The sequence below is a fragment of the Lupinus angustifolius genome, chromosome LG02 (assembly GCF_001865875.1).
Source record: "Lupinus angustifolius cultivar Tanjil chromosome LG02, LupAngTanjil_v1.0, whole genome shotgun sequence".
NCBI classification, from domain to species: domain Eukaryota; kingdom Viridiplantae; phylum Streptophyta; class Magnoliopsida; order Fabales; family Fabaceae; genus Lupinus; species Lupinus angustifolius.
In genome coordinates, this window is record NC_032010.1 from 18,888,574 (window position 1) to 18,910,147 (window position 21,574).

The window sequence follows — 21,574 nt, forward strand, 5'->3', positions numbered from 1 at the left end:
GAAATAGGTAGCAATGCAAGGAAAATATAATCTAATTAGTGTTATACATTATTGTTCATTTTGTTCTATCATATTGAGATTATATTTATCCTAAAATGTCATTGTTGTTTTCATGTTTAGACTATGTTTGTCCTAAAATTTAGAGTTATGACATCTATACTTTTATAGTATTTTCACTTACTTATTTTACTCTTATAATTAACTATTATTTATCATGTTTTCATACACCAAATGAAAAAATAAGAGGATTATTTTGATTTTTGGCAGTTTCCAATGTTGCAGTTTTTAAAGTTATTCTCAACTGGCCTAATGTCTCTTTAGGAAGTTGGAACTGTTGGCTATGAAACAAAAGAGGGAATGCCCAATGTTGCTTGAGTTTTCATTAGCAATGGCAATAATTGTTAGTGAAAAGTCAACTCACATTGTCTCTAATTGTACAATTATAGATGCAGGTTCTGTGCTTCAATTTGAATAAATCTTCTATACATGCTACCTTACATTGTTATTATATTGTGTTCATATAAAATAATTATGTTTAACTTTAACTTTGTTTCAAAGTTTTAATCCAGTGATTGTTTTTAATGGAGTTATATTTAAACCTGCAACTTTTATGGAGTTAAAATGAGTCAATTTAACATTATTTTATAATGTTTAGATTTATATATGCATAACATCAATTATCAATAAGTATATTCAATTAGGCCTCATAATAAGAATTGAGAATCAAATATAATAAATTAGAAGCTTTCATCATTGTTAGTATAACACATTTTTCATCTTCTAAATATTTGCTTGAAAAGTGATTTTTTGATGAAATGAGTGTTGTTACATAAACATGTTCTTTAAACATTTCATCAATATTTTTCAAAAAATGAATGATGTTACATAAATAGATCAATGGTTTAACAAAAGTTTTTTCATTTGTTTTGAGTTTGCCTTTTGTTTTCTTGCAGCAAATTTATTCCTTCCTAATCTTCATCATGAGATAACACTTAATTGTTTTTACTGTTATTGAGGTTCTGTTTTATTTTCATTTTGACTTTTAGTTTTTGTTAGTATCTCATATTGGCTGTCATATAAGAATCTGGGTAAAGGTTGTTGTTGATATTATTAAAAAAAGACTTCTTTATTTTGATTGTTTGATTTTGTTTTTAATGTAAACTAACTTTACATTTTTTATCAAATTCTCTGCGGACTTTTACATTTGTTTTGTTGATTGTTAAACGTATGAATGAAATATAAATAGATTGTCAAGCTATGGGTATGAAATTCTTCTTACTTATTTTAGTGGAAGATTCAAACAAGAACCTTTCTTTCTTTTGTGCATTATAGACAATCTTTGATGATCAAAATACTTAAATTTATTGTTAGAAAAATTAATTGGAGATAAATGTCATTGTTTGATTTAGTTTTTTGATGAAAACTAACTTTAGGTCTTTGCTTTATATAATTTCCACCACTATTACACTAAAATTAAATAAATGTATTTGACGATAATTATATTGTTCATTACCTACTAAATTGTAAGGATCATTGTTATATGTGGTGGTGAACAAAATTGTATCGGAAAAATGAGAGTTATTCTCTAATACTTTTCTATAACTTAAAATATTTTAATGATCGTTTTATAAGATTTTTATATTTTTAGTGAACCATTTATTATTTATCCATCATTTGTCACTGTTAATTTTTATTACTTCTATTTTTATTTAATAAATTATTATATTTTCCTAATAAATTTACCTAATATTCTCCTAATCACTGTTTTTATCCAAAGCATTACTTAGTAAAAAAACATATTGGTAAATTGAAACAAACACTAATACATGCAAATTGTACAATTTAATAATTTGTGATCTACCGGAGATTTATTGGAGATTGATGATAATATTATGTCACATACTCACATATTAATTTTACAATGTTTTATATTGAGTAACTAATAATATTTAATGCTCATCTTTTTGCAAAATGGAATTATGACATCATAAAATTAAGATCATGATTATGATATGTTTTATACTATCAAATTTTTGTTTTATTTTTATTTATACAAAATATAATGGCATTATTCGGAGGTGTTAGTGACATTCAATTGAGCCTTAGAGGAAAACACATCATTTTTTAATTAAAACATAATATGATATGATTATTTACCAAACTCTAGACTACAATAGAGATGAAAATAAGTCCCAAAAAGAATTGGAGTATGAGACTCTATTGGTGATGAACACAATTGTATATGCAGCACTTCATTAGGATTGAACAATCATCTCAATCGAATTTATTCATATACAAATTACAATATCTAAGATAACTTACTATATATATTTAATATTTATAGTATGTAGACTACACATTACAACAATAGGAAAGTGGATTGACAGACACGACAGTACCTGTTAACACGCTAGTATATATAAAGATATTTAATAAAATCTTATCAACAAATTAAATATTTAATTTTAATTAAAATTGTGTTGTATAAAGTTCTCATATACGTCATACCCAATACCCCCACTCTACATACGACACGTGTATTCTGTAATTGCCTTCGTTCTCTCTTTCTTCAAAATCACCACATCACCCTTCTCTCTCTCATATGAAAGCTCTTTCCCTCGTTTTTTTAGAGAGACAAAAAAACTCAAATCCTCTTCCAAACCTTAATTTGAGGATAATTGAAGCTTATTGGATTGTTTATTATTCATTTTTTTTATTTGTTCAGGATTTTTTTTCTGTTACGAGAAGAGTTGGGTATTTGTCAGGTACGTTGAATTATGTTCAAATTTGGAGTTAACCTGAAAAAGATTTGATTTTTGTTTTTGTTTCTGGGCCTAATTAACTATTTTGTATGTGGAAACACCAAAACTTAAGTGTTCTATATTTTTTTCGTGTTGTGTTTTCAATTGTCTTTTATTTTTGGCAATTCTTCATTTTGTAGCCAACTGTAGAAAAGGACTAAAGTTAAGAGTCACATGGATCTCTTCTTTTATGTGCTGAATTATTTGAATTAGCCTGTTTTGATTTGCTTGGTTAAGGGTCTTGATGTTTATTTGCTAATTTTTTGTTTCATTTAATTTTGCAATATCAAATAGTTGAAACAAATTAGGGGGCATGAACCAACAAGGCGATGGTCTAGTAGCTTAAGCCCCGCTCGATTCTGAGCGGCACTTGTTGGAAGGGGCAATCATGCAGCCTAACAGAGATTAGTTTTTTAGTTATAGGGCGAACAATACTCTAGGTAGTATCAAAACAAAATTAGGGGTATGAGATCACGCACCCCAATAGATATTAGTTTTTTAGCCATAGGTTGATGGATACTCTTAGTAGTACCAAAAGAAAATTAGGGGGTATCAGACTAGTATTATAATATGAGAATAAAGTATCTCCTAGTATAAGAAGATAAGTTATCTCCTTCTGCCAGTAAAATTATGACATATGTCTTATTTAATCATTTTGCACAAAATATATTCTAAAACTAAACAAAACAATCATGTTTTTACTGGTCGGAGGAGATAAGTTATCTCCTGATATGAGGAGATACTTTATTCTCTTAAAATATTTAAATTTTAATCTATTGAGGTCAGCTAGCAAATTCAGGAATTTCAATAAAGATAGTAAAAAAAAGCTGTGATTTTGAAGAGCATTTTGGTCATTAAGTTCTCGGATTATCTTGTTGGCTTTGTCAACCACTTTTGTTCCTGCTTGTGGGGTACTTTAAAGGCAAAATTAACCACTTATGTCTTTGATTTCACTTTGATTTTGGTACTTACAAGAAAATTGTCTTCTTTCTACTATGCCATCTCTATAGTAAGCTTACACGGTCACAGTGTCAAACCTGTTTCTATTTGCTAAGTAATTATTAACAGAATCGTCAAAATTTCTCACTGCTATTATGTTGTTGCTAGAAGCCTAGAATTTCTCTAACCGCTTTGATGTATAATGCTGTAATTCATTCTTACATCTGAGTTTAATGTTTTCTTTGTGAAGCAACAATTTGAAATGTTGGAATTGCTAGTCTTTTTTGCTGCGCTCATAACAAGTTTATAATTTTTAATTCAAAAGATAATGTTGTGCTGGTTTCTACATAGGATCATGTGTCGATTTTGAATTGCACCAATCGTGATTTATGAATTTTAACTTGTCTTCCTTCCAACATTTTCTCTATGATAACAGCTGATGTAGCTCCTGTTTATGCAGTTGATCCATGGGAAACAGTGAGGAAGGGAAATCCGTTCAGACTGAAAAGCCTTCTCCGCCGGTAACAACCTTAAAGCTAGAACAGTGTTTTAATGTGTGTGGAGACACTTTACAATCTTGTGCCTAAATATATTATTCTTGCATTGTTAACAGGATCATGCTAATCAGGCCAACCAGCCTAATGTTCATGTCTATCCTGATTGGGCTGCCATGCAGGTGATGTTCCTTTTGCCTTCATTTCCTCTGTATCTTAATGTCTGAAGTTTTCTTTCTACTTTCTGCTTACATAAATTCACCATAACGCCCTCAAACTTTAATAGTAGTATAAGATGTGTTATAGTCACTTAGTCAATTGCCGCCAATGACTAGGGTTAATCTGTTTGTTACAAAAAACCAACTACTAGCTACTATACTCTTTTGAAGACTTTTAATATATATCCTGATATTTGCAATTGGAGAGCACCATTATCCTCATCATCTCTATTTATTCCATACTTAAAAAGTCAGTTATTATTCGCAAAATATTGTCCATGAATTTCCATTTTGACTATGACCTACTGTTGAACCAATGATCTATTAAAAACTGTTTATTTTGATCCCTCTTGTGAAATATCAAACTTTTTTCTTCTTCTGCATAGAACTATCAGGTATACTTCCATTCCTATGGTGCCCCGTATTACTTATTATGTACTTGGTGAGTTGCTATCAATATTTATCCTAAAATTTAAAATCATGCTGAAATTCTGCATCATGTTGCTGGTAGTTTAATAATCAGTTGGGCTAAGAATATCCCAAATGAGATTTACGTTGGCCCTGGAGTGCTTTCTCTTCTGAAAATAATTGCCCACTAAAAAGCTACTTACAGTGGTTTAAAGTGTATATTATATCTTCAGGCATACTATGGACCAAAATTCAGCATTCCACCATACTACCACCCATCTATGGCTTCTGGTCATGCTCCTCCCCCATACATGTGGGGTCCACCACAGGTAGTTCCCCAAAGGATCATATATTTTGTTATATCATTATCATTTTATGTTTTTTCGGGATGTCATGTTATACATACTAGATGGCAGATGACTAATTTGCCAACTTATTGTTTCTCCCAGCCTATGATGACACCATATGGGCCACCTTATGCAGCAATTTATCCACATGGAGGGGTTTATACTCACTCTGCAGTTGCTATTGTAAGTCAACATTGTTGCATTTTTCTTATAGTTCCTGCAACTTATGGTTATTGTTTTCTTGGACCATGCATTGTTTGATTTAAGTGTTCTATAACTGCAGTGGTTACTTCATAACTGCTATAGTTATCAGGAACAGTCTTTTCATCCTGGCATATATGCTTTATTGGTCGAAAATTTTCCCTTAACTCATGAATAATACTGTAAATATAGGGGCCTCATTCACATGGCCAAGGAGTTCCATCTTCAAATGCTGTATGTTGTTTTACTCTGAGAACAATTTCTACTCTTTTGGTCCCTTGAATTCTCTTAATTAAAATGTGTTTGACAGTTTTGACTTGGTGAAAAAATTGCAGGCTGGAACTCCTTCAAGCGTGGAGACACCAACCAAAATTTCCGGAAATACTGATAAGGTTTTAATCAAGAATGGGTTTGAAGGGCTTGCAATGTCAATAGGAAATGATAATGCTGAGAGTGAAGAGTGTGGAGTTGAAAACAGGCTGTCACAGAGGTTTGTTGATGAGGTTTCTTTATATATGGTTGTTACCAGAGTGAACTCTACTTCCTTTCCTCCATATTAAAGATTGGTCTTTGAATTGCTTATTCTCTATATTTCATGTTGATAACTGAATAATTTTATGACGACATCAACAGTGTGGATACTGAGGGTTCGAGTGATGGAAGTGATGGCAACACTTCAGGGGTCAGAACTTTCTTGCCATTAACATTTCCCCCTTGCCTTTTGTGGATCATGTGAACTAATGGTCTATCTTATTTAAAATGATTTGACAAACTGAAGCATTACGATATTTGTCAATTTGATGCTCATGCTAATCAATCACGGAAAAGAAGCTGTCAGGGAACACCAACTACTGGTATACTCTGTTCTTCACTAAGTATCACATCTTCATGAGCAACTTGGCTTTCCTTGATAATTACACTTCTGTTATCATCAGTGTATGCTTGGTGTCAACCAGTTCATTGAGTATGGTCTTGATAAGTTGTATGCTATCCTATTATCTATGCACAGTAAAGTTAAACTACCCAAGTTCTTAACTTTATGATTAGTTTGACAAATGTGATACTAACACGACCTTTTACATGGTTTTCATACTAAAAAAATCAAGTTATTGATGTCTAGCATGCAATTATTGATAAAATCAAGTTCACATGCAAGTTTAAGTTTGTTTGTCTTGTGATCTGGAGGTCATGAGTTTTACTAGAATATATGAAATTATCTTAGAAAATCTTGAATTATATTATAGAGAATATCTAGATGATACTTTTAGATTTAGAGAGAATATCTCATATTATGATTATTATATCTTAGATTTGTTTAGAGTATCTTAGAAGTTCTCTTAGGATTGAGATTACTTTATTTTATCTTTTATGATTTGCTTTCGTATTTAATTAGGAGAGTAATATTAATATAAATAGGGGTTAGTATTATTTTGTATCACAATATTACATCATCCTTCACAATATTATCAATACAAAATCTACCATTTTGAGCATTCATTTTTCCCCTTTCATATCTAAACCTTACAATTTCAACAAGTTCAAATCTTGGAAACAGTCACTTGGCTTGCAAGGGTAAGACTGTATACATATATCCTCCCTGGACCTAATTAGGTGGTAACCTCATGCATTTTGGCCAGCCCTTTTTATCTTTTTTCTCAATATTATTTATCTACAAGTACCTGAATGTATTAATTTTAAGAGTTTGGTTGTCAACATGTTCTTTGAGCTGATGGTTATAAATTTTCCAACTGTACAATCAGATGGGGAAGAGAAAACTGAGATACAAAATAATCCAGTTCCCAAAGAAACAGCTGCTTCCAATAAGATAATGTCAGTTAAGCCAATCAGTGTTGCAGGAAAATTTGTTGGATCTACAGTTTCTTCAGGTATGACCACAGCACTGGAGCTGAGGAACCTTTCAACTATTAATTCTAAGGCAAATCCCACAAGTGGCCTACAACCTTGTGGAGTTTTGCCTCCTGAAGTTTGGATACAGGTATGTTCAGGTTATATGTCATCATAAATGGTTCAGGTCATATCTACTACATTGACATGCTTGTGAAATACGTTACCATAATGGCGAAATATCCTTACCTTTTGCTGACACTTAAGTTCTTTCTGTGGGTATGTCTGAATTCCTTTGAATGACTGTGACCTGAAATGTGAGAAGAGGAAACAATCAAACCGTGAATCTGCTAGACGGTCCAGGTTAAGGAAGCAGGTACAAATTGTTGCAGTTTTGTTTCGTAGACTTGTAAACCTTCTTTTTGTTGTCTTTAGCTGTACCATAAAAAGCAAAAGTTGATTAGTTTTCTTTACTATGACATGCTTGTACATTTGTTACATGTGCTGCATGTCCATCTAGCCCTTAAAAAAGAAAAGACTAATCTGATGACAGGAAAGTTCATGACTAATGCTCATATTTCCTCTGTTTAGGCCGAGGCTGAAGAATTAGCAAGAAAAGTTGATAACTTGAATGCTGAGAATGCATCACTGACATCAGAACTAAATCAACTTGCTGAAAGTTCTGAGAAATTGAGGGCGGAAAATGCTACATTGAGGGTGCTTTTTGTTTGCATAATATTCCTCTATACATTTGCATTTTGTAGTCATTCCATATTTTTATGATACTGAGTACTGAATTGGTTTTGACTCAGGAAAAACTAAAAAGTGCGCAACTGGTAGAAGCAGAAGAGGTCATTTTGAACAGCATTGACATCCAGAGGGCTACACCTATAAGTACAGAAAACTTACTATCAAGAGTTAATAATTCGGGTTCCGATGATAGAACTGCAGAGGATGAGAATGATTTTGGTGAGAACAAACCAACATCCGGGGCAAAGCTGCATCAACTACTGGATAATCGGAGAGCTAATGTCGTGGCAGCTAGTTGAAACCAGTAATTGTACTTGGCTGATTATGTAGTTTTGGCATATTACAAGCCCAAAATTACTGCTAACAGGTTTAGAGGGATAGATCAGCTGAATTTTAGAGTCTATATCCATCAATACCAGAACTAATGATTTACTTTTCCATTTCTTAGGACATAAACCCTGTATTCTATTAGGTTTGACAGAAGTGGATAACAACCTATAAAGTTTGTAAATTGAAGAGGGTTAGAGATATAGTTTAGACTTTAGATAAAGGTTATTGAACTGTTTTATGACCGGTGTGTATTGAAGATTGATGTAAATCTTCTAATAGATATATTGAATAAAGTTATTAAAACTTTATGTCTACCTTTGCAAGCAATTTCATGTTGTAGTTTATGGCATGCATGATTCCTTTTGGCATTCATGTTGTGGAAACAGGAACATGGTTCTTGATATTATGAAAGCAGCAAAGCCTATATGAGCCTATGGAGCCTTCCAATAGAATGTTCTGAAGCTTTGGCTGAGAGGTTAAACAAGAATACAGAAGAGAGTAGCTTTACCTGTTTCTTTTTTATTTATTCTAAAAATAATTAAAGCGTGATATTATTGACCGTCTTTAAAGATGTGTTGCTTATGTCTTCATCCAACTTTTTTCTGTTAATTAATTTAATAATTCAATTATTAAAGATTCTCATATTAACATCTTTAGATTATGTGGGAGTAAAATACACACATCTTATTATCTTATGTTTGCTTCTATATGAAGATAGATGTCAACTTTTATACATGTGTTTTAGTAAATGTAATTTGTCATGTCTTGGATTTATCTCTCAATATTGAGAGGAGAAGAGAAGAATAAAAGAATCACTACTTTGATATTTTATTTATTGAAAAGCTTAGAAAACAAAGGAATGAGAAGATCCTCTTTATAGCACTTAGCTAACTACCAGAAAACTAACTCTTTCCTAATTTACCCAACTAACTTAACCGAATAACTAAAAGGGAAAGCGGGCCTTAAGAGAACAAACGCTCAAAACTAAAATAGAGAAAAATCAATGCTAAAATAGGAAACTAACAATGCTAACTAATGAACTAATTATATTTCTAACACCCCCCTCAATTGGGATGATGAATATCCAGAATTCCCATTTTGGACACAAAATGCTGAAATGATTTTGTTGGAAGAGGCTTAGTGAAGGCATCAACCAATTGAGCAGAACTAGCAATAGGTAGAAGATGAATAATTCCTTTCTTGATCTTTTCACGAACTACATGGCAATCAATCTCGATGTGCTTTGTACGTTCATGAAAAACAGGATTGTGTGCCAAGTAGATAGCTGGTCTATTATCACAATAAACTGGTGTAGCGTGATGGAGAAGGATTTGTAAATCATCAAATAAGTAATTAATCCATTGAATTTCACAAACAAGGCTGACCAAGGCTCTATATTCTGCTTCTGATGATGAAGGACTTACAATGTTTTGTTTTTTAGTCTTCCAAGAGACTATGGAATCTCCTAAGAAGATACAGAATCCAGTAATGGATTTCCTGCTATCTAAGCAACATGCCCAGTCTGAGTCAGAAAAGGCAGTGAGTTTTAAGGTGGAAGCAGAGGAGAAGAAGAGCCCCTTAGTTGGTGAAGACTTTATATAATGTAGGACTCTAGTAGCTGCCTTGTAGTGAGCATCAGTTGGTTGATCCATATATAAGCTTAGCTGTTGAACAGAATAAGAAATGTCAGGTCGAGAAAGAGGAAGATATAATAAGCGACCTACTAATCTTCTGTAAAGAGAAGGATCTGTAAGGAGTTGTCCATGTTGAAGCTGTAACTTGGTTGATGGGTTAAAAGGAGTTGTAGTAGGTTTGGAAGCAAGACAACCTGAATCTTCAAGGAGAGAAAGTGCATACTTCCTCTGATTCAAGTGAATGCCTTTGGTGGATCTAGCCAATTCAAGACCTAAGAAGTACCTTAATGGTCCTAGGTCTTTTATTTTGAAGGATTTGTGCAAAACAACTTTCACATGATTGATGATTTGAAGATTGTTACCTGCAAGCACTAAATCGTCTACATATACTAATATAACAGTGAAGGAGTTAGGAGTGACTTGAGTAAACAATGCTTGGTCAGCTTGAGAATGAGCAAAACCAAGAGAAATAAGAGTGGATGAGAGAGTTGTGTGCCACTATCTGCTGGTCTGTTTGAGGCCATAAAGAGATTTGTGTAACTTGCATACCAATTTAGGATCTGGAGAAATAAGGTCAGAAGGAGGTGTCATGTATACCTCTTCATGTAAGTTACCGTGTAAGAAGGCATTATTTATGTCGCATCGTTCAAGAAACCAAGATTTAACAACAGCAATGGCTAATACAATGCGAATAGTGGTTACTTTAACCACAGGAGAAAAAGTTTCAAAGAAGTCAACACCTTCTAGTTGGTTGTACCCTTTAGCTACTAATCTGGCTTTATATCTTTCTAATGTACCATCAGCATGGTATTTGATCTTATAAACCTATTTGCAGCCAATAGGGTGTTTATCTTCAGGTAGGGGAACTAGAGACCAGGTGTTGTTTTGATCTAAAGCATGTAGTTCCTTTTGCATAGCATCTTGCCAGCAGGGAATTTGAGATGCTTGTTTGTATGTAGATGGCTCAGTAGTGGTGGTGATGGCTAAACAGAAGCCTTTATATGTGGCAGAGCAATTATCATAAGAAAGAATAGAGGATAATGGATACTTGTTACCTGAATTGATGTTAGTTGGACTGGAAGAGGTAGCAACAAGATTGCAATGGTAATCTTGGAGGTGAGAAGGAGGTTTCCTGGATCTGGAAGAGTGTCTAGTGTGTGAAGGTGAAGGATTTGTTGGGAGGATATCATGTGGAGGCGTAGGGTCAGAAGATGTGGTAGGAGGATTGATGGTTGGTGAGTTATGTGAGGGAGATGGATTTAGTGAGGGGTCTGGATGGAGAGAAGTGAAAAGGGGAATTGTTGATTGTGAGGTTTGGGCAGGTTGGTGCTCTGTCTGAGATAAGGTAAAAGTGAAGGAGTTTTCATAAAAAGTGACATTTTGTGAAATGAAAATTTCATTTGATTGAAGATCATACAAGATAAATCCCTTTGTTCCATTTTTGAAGCCTATAAGGACAGCCTTCCTGGCTTTAGGATGGAACTTTGTTCTTCCTAAGGGGCTTGTGCTAGCAAAGGCTAAGCAACCAAAAATTCTTAGATGTTCAAGGGAAGGTAATTGGTTGTGGAGCAATTGGTAAAGGCTGTGATCCTTGAGGAGTGGTGTAGGGGTTCTGTTTATGAGATAGACAGCATGCATAACAGCAAAATTCCAAAGAGTAGGTGGCAAATTTGATTGAAAATGAAGGGGCATGGACACATTCAGAATGTGTTGATGCTTCCTTTCAACGATGCCATTTTGTTGTGGGGTTACCACACAACTTCTTTGATGTATTATACCTTTAGAGGACAGGAAATCATGCATGAGGAATTCGACCCCATTGTCACTTCTCAGGCACTTTAACTTAGTATCAAATTGAGTCTCTACAAAGGACAGAAAATTGATGATATTTTGTCTGGTTTCAGCCTTGGTCTTCATAAAAATAACCTAAGTGAAGCAACTATAATCATCTATAAGGGTTAGAAAATATTTGTGACCATAAACAAATGGGGTGGAGTATGGACCCCATATATCAGCATGCAATAATTCAAAGATTTTAGAAGAATAAGATGTACTAATAGGGAAAGACAATTTCTTATGCTTAGAGAAATGACATACATCACAAGGCAAAATTTTAGAATGTTGTTTAGGCAGGAAAGGAAATTGTGCAGATAAAGTGTGCAAAACAGTTTGTGGAATGTGTCCAAGGCGCATATGCCATAGAGTATTGATACAAAAATGATTAGTAGAATTATGAGAACTAAAATTGTTTAAAGCATGATGAATAGGTTTCTCTATATTGATGAGAAATAAGCCTTGTTCTGCCCTAGCTGAACCAATCATCCGCTTGGAATTGTTCTGCAAAATAGTGCAAGAATGTTGAGAAAAAATCAAATAGCATTGTAAGTTTTGCATCAGTTTGTTAACTGATATCAGGTTAACATGGAATTGAGGCACAAATAGCACATTATCAAGTAATAGAGTACGAGTAATTCTAACAGTTCCTACTATTGAAGTAGATACTTTGTTGCCATTTGGAAGGGTAATGAGCATTGGAGAAATGCTTTGTTGATTGATAAAATTCCTTGAATCAAAAGTAATATGGTCAGTAGCACCTATATCTAGAAGCCATTGTAAAGAAGGATTACCTGAAGATGATGCAGTTAAGGTTGTATTTATGACAGAGTTGGCAGCATGAGTGGAAGCATTCTTGGACTGGTGAATAAGGTTTAATAGGTCTTTGATTTGCTCTTTTGTAAAAGCTTGATCAGTGTCTTGACCTGCATCAAAGCCATGAGTATCTGCCTGTGCATTGGATTGAAATGTTGTTTCTATATTGTCAAGAGGAAAAACAGCAGTGTTGTTGGCCATTCTTCCAGATTTTGAAGGTTGGTATCCTGGAGGATAACCATTTTGAGGTAACAGGTCTCAATTGTGTGATTGGTTCTTTCACAAAAGGTGCAAAATCTGTTTCCCTGACCTCTACCAGTCCCATTAAATCTGCCATTTCTTCCTCTAGAGGATGGGTTACTTCTTCCTCTGTAGTTTGAAAAATTGGAGTTTCCATTGGTGCCTCTATATTGGTTGGTTTGTTGGCTACTATATTGGTTGATTTGTGTGCTATTTACTGATAGAATCTTGGATTTAGACTCAAGGTCTGAAGGATGATCAAACTGTCTTTCTTGCTGTATCACTAGGGCAAAAGCCTTACCAATTGATGGAAGGGGTTCTAGGAGCATAATTTGTGATCTTACTTGAGCATATTGCTCATTCAATCCCTTTAGGAATCTAATGACATAATCTTGTTCTCTGTATACAGCACATTTGCATGTACCAATGGGTCTAAAAGTTTCAATCTCCTCCCAAATGGTTTTTAGTGCAGTATAGAAATCAGAGATGTTGAGATTACCTTGATTTAATCTATGGAAATCTTCCTACAACTCTGCCACTCGAAATATATCACCTTGGGAATATCTTTCCCACAAATCTTTCCATACTCCAGCAGCAGAATCCATCCAAAGGATGGACTTGACGATTGATTCTTGAACCGAGTGTTGGAGACATGATAGCACCATGTTGTTGCATCTTACCCAAGGTCTGTATAGGCTATCATCCATTGATGGCTTAGGGAAGCTTCCATCAATGAACTCTATTTTGTTTTTGGAATCCAGCGCAAGAACCATTCCTCTTGCCCATGCGTGATAATTTTTTCCATTGAGTAGGGGACTGACAAGGATGAGTGCAGGATTTTCGTTTGATGCGAGAAAAAATGGATTTGGGGGATTGGAGTTATAATCGGCATACTCATTTGGACTTACTGTGATTTGAGACATGGTGAGGAAGACTTTCAGAATGAAGAAGAGAGATGAAGAATAGATGAAGAATCTTCAAGATTCGGTGAGGAAGAAAAGGCAGAGATGAATCAGAGCAAAATTTGCTCTGATACCATCTTGGATTTATCTCTCAATATTGAGAGGAGAAGAGAAGAATAAAAGAATCACTACTTTGATATTTCATTTATTGAAAAGCTTAGAAAACAAAGGAAGGAGACGATCCTCTTTATAGCACTTAGCTAACTACCAAAAAACTAACTCTTTCCTAATTTACCCAACTAACTTAACCGAATAGCTAAAAGGGAAAGTGGGCCTTAAGAGAACAAAAGCCCAAAACTAAAACAGAGAAAAATCAATGCTAAAACAGGAAATTAACAATGCTAACTAATGAACTAATTATATTTCTAACATCATGCTCCATCTTATTAATTTTAAACTAAAATTTACATTTGATCTTACCTTTTACTCATATTATCTCTCTAAAATTAAATACATTTTTACTCTCACTAAAAAATTATTTTTATCTCTATTTTCTATTATCTCTAAAATTAAATATATTAAAAGTGAGCCAAGATTGATGAAAGAATGAAGAGTAATAGGAGTGGAGGGGACGGAGAGGATAAAAAAAATTAGCAAAAAAAAGTCAAGGAAATTGAAGCAACTACTCTCACGCTATCTCTTCCTCTCTAAACTCTTTGACTTATATAATGGAGAATGATCACAATTCATGTTTCTGTTGTTGATCTTCTCACTTCTACAAGAAGAGGATGTCCCAACGTGACGTTTCTTATTGGTCTTTCTCCTTTCCTTCTTACCTCATTATCATATTCTCATATGCTTTAATTTCTGATTTTATTTTCTGTGTTTTGATTTTCTAATTCATCGTTTTTGGATTTTATTATCATATGCTATATTGAATTGATCATTGATCCAAATCATTTGGCATGCATCATATTGTTAGCTTGTGAAGATGTGTCTTATCTTGGGTTTATTATATATTTAATATGTTTTGATGGTGTCTTGATTGGTGAGTGGTGCCATCCATTAGGTAGAAATTGTTTTACAGTTTCACTAGTACTGAGAATAAATTGAACCAATTCAGTATTCATTCGAAACTTGACTCGTTATTTAGCTTGATAAATATGGTTCATGAACTAAATGAGGCAAACTTGAGCTAAAAATTGAGTCCGTTAAACAAACGAGCTGAACTTGAGTTAAATAAGTTCGACTCGGTAGATTCATGAAATGACTTGATATATATATACTAATTTTTTATATTTATTGTTATTATATATAAATAAACATTCATATAAACTTCTGCATTATTTTTTTAGAAATTAATTAATTATTTGAGTTGTCCAAATGAACTAATTTGAGTTGAGTTAGACAATTAATGAACTTTAGCCGAACTGGACTCAATCTAAAATATAATTTGTCTCGAATATAGTCGAGTTTCGAGTTGGGCAAATCCTTATTGAGCTAAGTTGAGCTTTGATTTGACTCAGTTCTGCTCATTTCCAGTCATAGGTTTCAGAACTACTGGTCAACTTTAAGGGATGATAAAGGGGTTTGGATAGTGCATGCACTGTTGGTGAGGTTACTGCGGGGAAGTAAGAACTCATGTCTCCATCTTTGTCTTCCATTAGGTGATAGATAAGTTTCATAATCACTAAGATGCTAGAATAATTTAGAGCTATCACAGATTTATGAAGAAAAGTATGTTGACAATCTATGACCACACCATAACTTAGCATGTCGATATTTTTACTTGAAGTGCCAATGTTTTTCCATTTTTTCATGATATTTTTGTTAAAATACATTTGTATAGATTATTTGTTCTATATTTTGTATTGGGCATGTCTTGTAATCTTGGTGTTAAATGCAGTTGTGGCTCTTGTGGATACCCTTTTAACTTGACATCGTCTAATCGAATCATATCTAACATTGCATCAGAATATCAGAAGTCTATTAAAAAAGGATCAATCTCTTTTGCTTCAATTGATCTAAGCAAATTTACACATGTTGATGAAATAAATTGTTTTCCCATATCATGGTTTCGGTATCATTCAAAGACTACATTACTTTGCCGAAAATGTGGGGTTCATATTGGTTATGGTTATGATAGAAAATCACATGTTCTTTGTGGATTTCAGTCACCTATTTCTTCTAGCTCTCAAAGAAAATTCATCATGAAGATTCGATCATTACAACCTATTTCAGAAGAGTGATGAAAATTTAGACATGGGTGGTCTTTGTAGAAATGATGGCACCTCCATCACACATCCCCAATGATTATAGTGTAATATTTATGCACAGTATAAAGATTTTTACACAATTGTCATTATATTATTTATCGTTTATTTGTATTGATTGTGTCTTGTAATTTTTTTTGTTCAATGTAGTTGTGGCTCTTGTCCATACCGTTTTAACTTGTCATCATTTAAACGAATCACACCTAACATTGGGAATGTATCAATCTCTCTTGCTCCAATTGATCTAATAAGCAGATTTACACAAGTTGATGAAATAAATCGTTTTCTCATTTCATGGCTCCTATATCGTACGAAGACTAAATTACTTTGCTGAAACTGTGTGGTCCATAACCAAAGGTTGTTAAGGCAATTTCAACATTTAGAATCACTGTCCCTATTCCCTATCATGTTGTAGAGATTTGACTAATGTATAGTTTAAAATTCACTAACCATGGGTTACCTCGGTTCAATAATTTAAATCTCTAACCTAATCACTTAATACAATCCTAATATTATGTTTATGGTGACACTACAACTGTATCGGACTGCATTTAGGCTGTATCAAGCTGTAACACAATCACATTGGGCCGTCAGACCGCATCGATTTCAAAAATATTTTTTTACTCATAAAATAATTCACTCCATAACGACCACAATAACTACAACCACAATAATCGCGACTACAATTAAAACCGTAACTACAATTTAACTGCTTGCTTATAGATTATCATACCTTAAATAATGATATATGATTAGCCAATGCTCTCTTGTCTATGAATTATGTAAATCTCTCCCAATGCTCTCAAATGCTTGAGAAGGGCTTACACATTGGTGTCACTAGCTTAAGACATATAAAATATCACAATGATAGGGAATAACTTATCTCAGTTCAATTTTACAGGATGTTCAGAATCCCTGACACATTTAGATGTAGAATCTTGTAAGGTTAAGACAGAAGGAGTGGTGGGAATTGTTAATGGTGGTATAATAAAATATCTAGATGTTTCTTGTTTAAGTTGGACTTAGCCCCCTTCTAGAGGAGTGAGACTCCTGTCTTGCGTAAAACAATGTAAAAAATAAGATGACATGACAATTATATTCTTCTATTTATATTTAGTAATGATATTTTTATCCTTAAAACTAAATGTAAAAAATATTTATCTCTCTAGTAATGAAGGTGATCCTTAACTTACAGTTGTGTAGGACTGTTTTCGAGAAAAAGATTGTTGTCCCAAATTCTGACTCATAAGCCGTCTCAGCTAAATGAAAATATGTCATGTCAATTAAAAAATTTAAACATTTATTATTAGTGTTATTTTTGCTTCATTTTCATTGATATGAGATAAAAATGTATGTCCACTACTTGAAGATTAGAGCATAGCCTTATGTCACAAGGTGAGGATATTTGGATAACATGCCATGGAATTATATTGTCAGACTTTGAAGAGGCTGCATGTTAATCGTTGCCACAATCTCTGTCAGATATGCATGCTATGTAAGATGGATGCAAAAGTCTATCCATTTTTTACTTGAATGGTTGTTTTTGCTTTGGGAGATTTACATATTTCATGTTCTACAGAGTTGATGTTTGTATAAAGGAAATAGAGGTCATGTGTTTATGTGTTTAAAGCCTTGTGAGGAATTCAAATGATGAAATTTTATATACAACCGAGTTGTATGTAGTGAGTTGTTTTGAAAGATCTTTCTTGTCATTTTGCAACCTATTATTGCTTCATATTACAAATTAATCTTTGATGGTCCGTGAGATGATCGGATCTGGTGTCTGGTTGAGGTGGTTTTCTCCCGAGTCTGGTTGATACTGAGTCTGGACCCACTAGGGAAGGTACCTGAAAAGGTTCTCCGACGATCAAGTCAGTATGAAACTTAGAGGAAATGTTGAAGAACAAGTGAGAGTAAATGCAAGTAATAAATGAGTGAGTAAATGAGTTAATGAATGGATGAATGAGATATATATACTTCCTGTAAAAGGGACACCTCCTATTTATAGTAAATGAAATGGTTGGCATGACATCTGTCCACTAGTTGATGGTGATTGATGGCAGGCGTATAATAGGTATGCTCCCGCCGTATAGTAGGTTTGTTCCTAACCATACTGTTAGAGGGACAGATTGGATCTGCAGGCAACGTGACAATGTCAAGTTGGGGATGCATTAAATAAAGTGACAAGAGTAATTATGAGGCTTACAGGAGAGTGACGTAAACACCCAAGTTGTGTTTGCTTGACCCTTGGTTGGTCGGAAAGGGTTCCATCATAGGCGGACGAAATATCCGACTGATCGAGATGAAATAGTTACCCCCAATCTATGAGTATGCTCGGTAGTCGAGTATGCTAACAGACTCTAGCTGTCTTGGATGACTCGGGTGGTACGATTGATCTGAGACGAATAATCACCTGGGGTGACCTGACATCCAATCATACGAGTGGGGCGACTCTTTTGACCAAAGAGAATTACTTGATCGGGAAGGTGACGTGGCACCTGCCCCCAGGTTGGAGGTAGTCTGGTAGCTGAGTATGCCAATAGACCGCTAGTGTAATAGATGGGTCATTATGGTGTTTCGTTGGCAGTTGGCATATAAATGGGCCATTATTGTGTTTTGTTGGCAGCTGACATGTGGGGGGTCAGAGCCGTCTTTCATATGAGGTACCCGAACGTCAAAGGTCATGTTGGTTCGTTTCACATTCACCAGTTGTCCTTACCTTTTTGTTCTTGGGTTGGGCCATGTAGGGGCCCTAGTCTCACCCATCCTATAAATAGGGGGTCCCTCTTTCATTTGACTCCACTTTGCTTTCTGAAAATTTTGGAGAATTTCCTGAAATCTTCTACTGCCAAGCAACTTGGTTTTATCTGAACCTTTTCTTTCATATCCCCAACTTTAGCTACTCGGTAATTCCTTTCATCTTTCTCTTACTATTTTATTAACTATAGTTTATTCATGAATATTTCTAACGAGCATGACTCGAGCTCCGACGAGGTGGAGGTCTTGCTCGGACCTCCACCCAATTTTACCTATTTGTCAACCCTTCACCGCTAGCGTACGAGTTTCACCTATACCCGAGGATACGGTCAGAGTGACCTTTCCCTCCCATCGTTGCTAGGTAATCGGAGAAGGGGAATGGTCACAAGGAGTATGACCATACTAGATCGGGTAGCTTTCCTTAAGAAATGGTGTTAGGTCCTAGATGGAGTATCTAGTTCAAATTCTAACGCTTCTTCTGGTGACAAGTTAACAATGGGGAGGAACTTCGCTGATCGAGCTGACCAATATAAAATCATGCGAGCCCTAGTTCACACGGATTCAAGATATTGGTAAGTCAATTGAGAGGTTCTAGGCACACCTAGCTCTTATGTGGGCCCTGCCCAGCCGAATGTAGACGTCCTGGTCAAGCCGACAAACAATATTAGTTGTTACACCCTCGAGGTTGATGATAGGGTCTTCCTAGACCTCCTAGCCGAGACGGGGAATAGGTGGAGTTTTTATATGTATGAGTACATCACTAGTAGAATTGGTGTGAAGATACCCTTGGGCGACTGGTATGTTGCCGTGTTGAGTCACCTCTAGGTGGCCCCATCCCAATTGCATCCAAATGCTTATGGATTCATCCAGACCTTCTAGATTTTGTGAGGTGATGGAGTTGCCTTGCATAATCCGACTCTTCTTCTAGATGTTTCGGGTGACTCATAACACCAACAAGAACGAGAACTAGTGTGGTCGCCGGGGGTAGACGTGTTTACAGTCCAAGAACAAGCATGCCCTATTCCATACTTTCGAGAACTCGGTTAAGAACTGGAAGGACGATTTTTAGGGAGTGGAAGCTCCGCCACACGTGGGCGTATGGGTTGAGAGAGAAGCCTTTGTTCCCTTTCTCTTGGGATGGTGGTATGCACCAAAAACCCGTTGACAAGTTCAACTACTCATTTGAAGACCTAGACGTTTGGGAAGTTACGGCGGCTGAGGAGATGTTGGTGTGGATAGAGACGGTGATGACCTTAAAATGTTATGCCTTGGCACAAGGAGATTCCGTTTTTTTATATTCAACTAAACCGTCTTTTGTCTTTTTTTCCACAGTCAAAATGAGTGATCGGGTGGACCAAAACCGATTATTGTAACGAGCTGCCTAGAAAGGTGGGGAGGCTGTTGGAGTGAGCAAATAAGCTCGGTTGAACTCGTTGTCCCTTCTTGCTAATCAAACTGGGGAGACTTCCACTCCTCGTTGAGAATCAGAGCTTCCTCCTCCTTCCGGGAAAAGCTCGGTCATGCTGTTCCGGTTGGTCCCTCAACTCATCAAGGCGGCTCGACATTGACCTGACTGATGCAGATTCATCTAGGATGGCAATTGCATCTATTGACGAATGAGCCTCTACTCCGGCTTACTCAAGACTGGGGAAGGGAAAGTCCACAGCTCGTCTGAGCAATGGGAAGCTTCAAGAATCCATGTCTGTCATACCTATGTCATCCCGAAGGTGGTGGATGCCAACTTGCTCAACCTAGTTATTAAGGAGGTGATGGACAACATCTCCTGCGAAGTTGTTGAAGCGAGTATGGGATACCAGCATTACGGCCACCTCGGTCACCATGTACATGGAGAGTGAAGGTGTGTTGGCTACCCGAGTGTGGGATGAGACTCTATCCAACCTCCAGGAGCAACACTCGGCTGAGCTCCAAGAGCTTAAGGAGAAGCACGCGGAGGCAGTGAAGTCCCTGGAGAGCCAAACGCTGACCGTCGGCGAGGAGCTGCCGAAGCTGACCTCCCAGCTTCAGGATGCTCGTGAAGCTACTTTGAACACCCATGAGAATCTGAGCATGGTAGATAGGGAGCTGACCACCCTAACTAATCGTTTCAAGAGGTCTGAAGGGGAGAAGCTTCAACTTGCAAACAAGTTGTGGTTGTCGATAGGGCGGAAGGAGTCTACAAAAGGAGCGGAAGCAGCTGAAGGCTCAGGCTGACGATACAGCCAACGCTGGATGTCAGTGTTACCAGGGAGGGGGAGCTGGTTGCTGAGGAGGACGACCCCTAGTTAAGTTGTTGGTGTCAAGCAAGGACGGAGGACTGGCCTGAGTGTCCCTTTTAATTTTACTTGTTTTTTTTTTATGTAACAAATGCAGGGTTTGTACTTATTTGGTTTTTAATGAAAATTTATGCTTCCTTCTAACCTATTCCTTTATGATTGCTTTTTCTCTGTTAAATGGTTATAAGCACCCGGTGACCGGAAGCACGAATAATAAGTAACAGAAAAGTAAAGCAGAATAATGATTTCTGGATCTGTCTAATCAATGAACAACAGAATAATTGGTCAATCATATAAATTTGTAATCCGAAGTAATTATCACTCATAACTGAATGATCTTTAATCTGAAGTAATCACCATCAAGACTTGGGAAAGAATAACCGACGACTGAGTAAGCTTTAATCCAAAGTAATCGTTGTCCCGACTTCAGAATGAATAACTGAATGATTGAGTAATCTTTTAAAGTAATCATTTTCCGGTCTTGGAAATGAATAACCAAATGATTGAGGAATC

At 35.5% G+C, this 21,574-nt stretch overlaps 1 protein-coding gene across 1 annotated transcript; it reads left to right on the forward strand.

Moving 5' to 3' along the window:
* Window positions 2,600–8,685, forward strand: LOC109337649 (common plant regulatory factor 1-like). The gene is made up of 13 exons (XM_019574668.1): window positions 2,600–2,765; window positions 4,201–4,261; window positions 4,354–4,416; window positions 5,094–5,189; window positions 5,310–5,390; window positions 5,601–5,642; window positions 5,744–5,898; window positions 6,042–6,095; window positions 6,219–6,262; window positions 7,169–7,403; window positions 7,551–7,629; window positions 7,845–7,970; window positions 8,066–8,685. The coding sequence occupies exons 2-13, from the start codon at window positions 4,208–4,210 to the stop codon at window positions 8,300–8,302; spliced, it is 1,266 nt and encodes a 421-aa protein (XP_019430213.1). The 5' UTR covers window positions 2,600–2,765; window positions 4,201–4,207; the 3' UTR covers window positions 8,303–8,685.

What these genes read in the sequence shown, in the direction of transcription:
- LOC109337649 (XM_019574668.1), top strand. Translation starts at nt 4,208, where the DNA reads ATGGGAAACAGTGAGGAAGGGAAATCCGTTCAGACTGAAAAGCCTTCT. An exon ending in CTGATTGGGCTGCCATGCAG is followed by an intron (nt 4,417 to 5,093) that starts GTGATGTTCCTT and finishes TTATATCTTCAG; the next exon opens with GCATACTATGGACCAAAATT. An exon ending in ACATGTGGGGTCCACCACAG is followed by an intron (nt 5,190 to 5,309) that starts GTAGTTCCCCAA and finishes TGTTTCTCCCAG; the next exon opens with CCTATGATGACACCATATGG.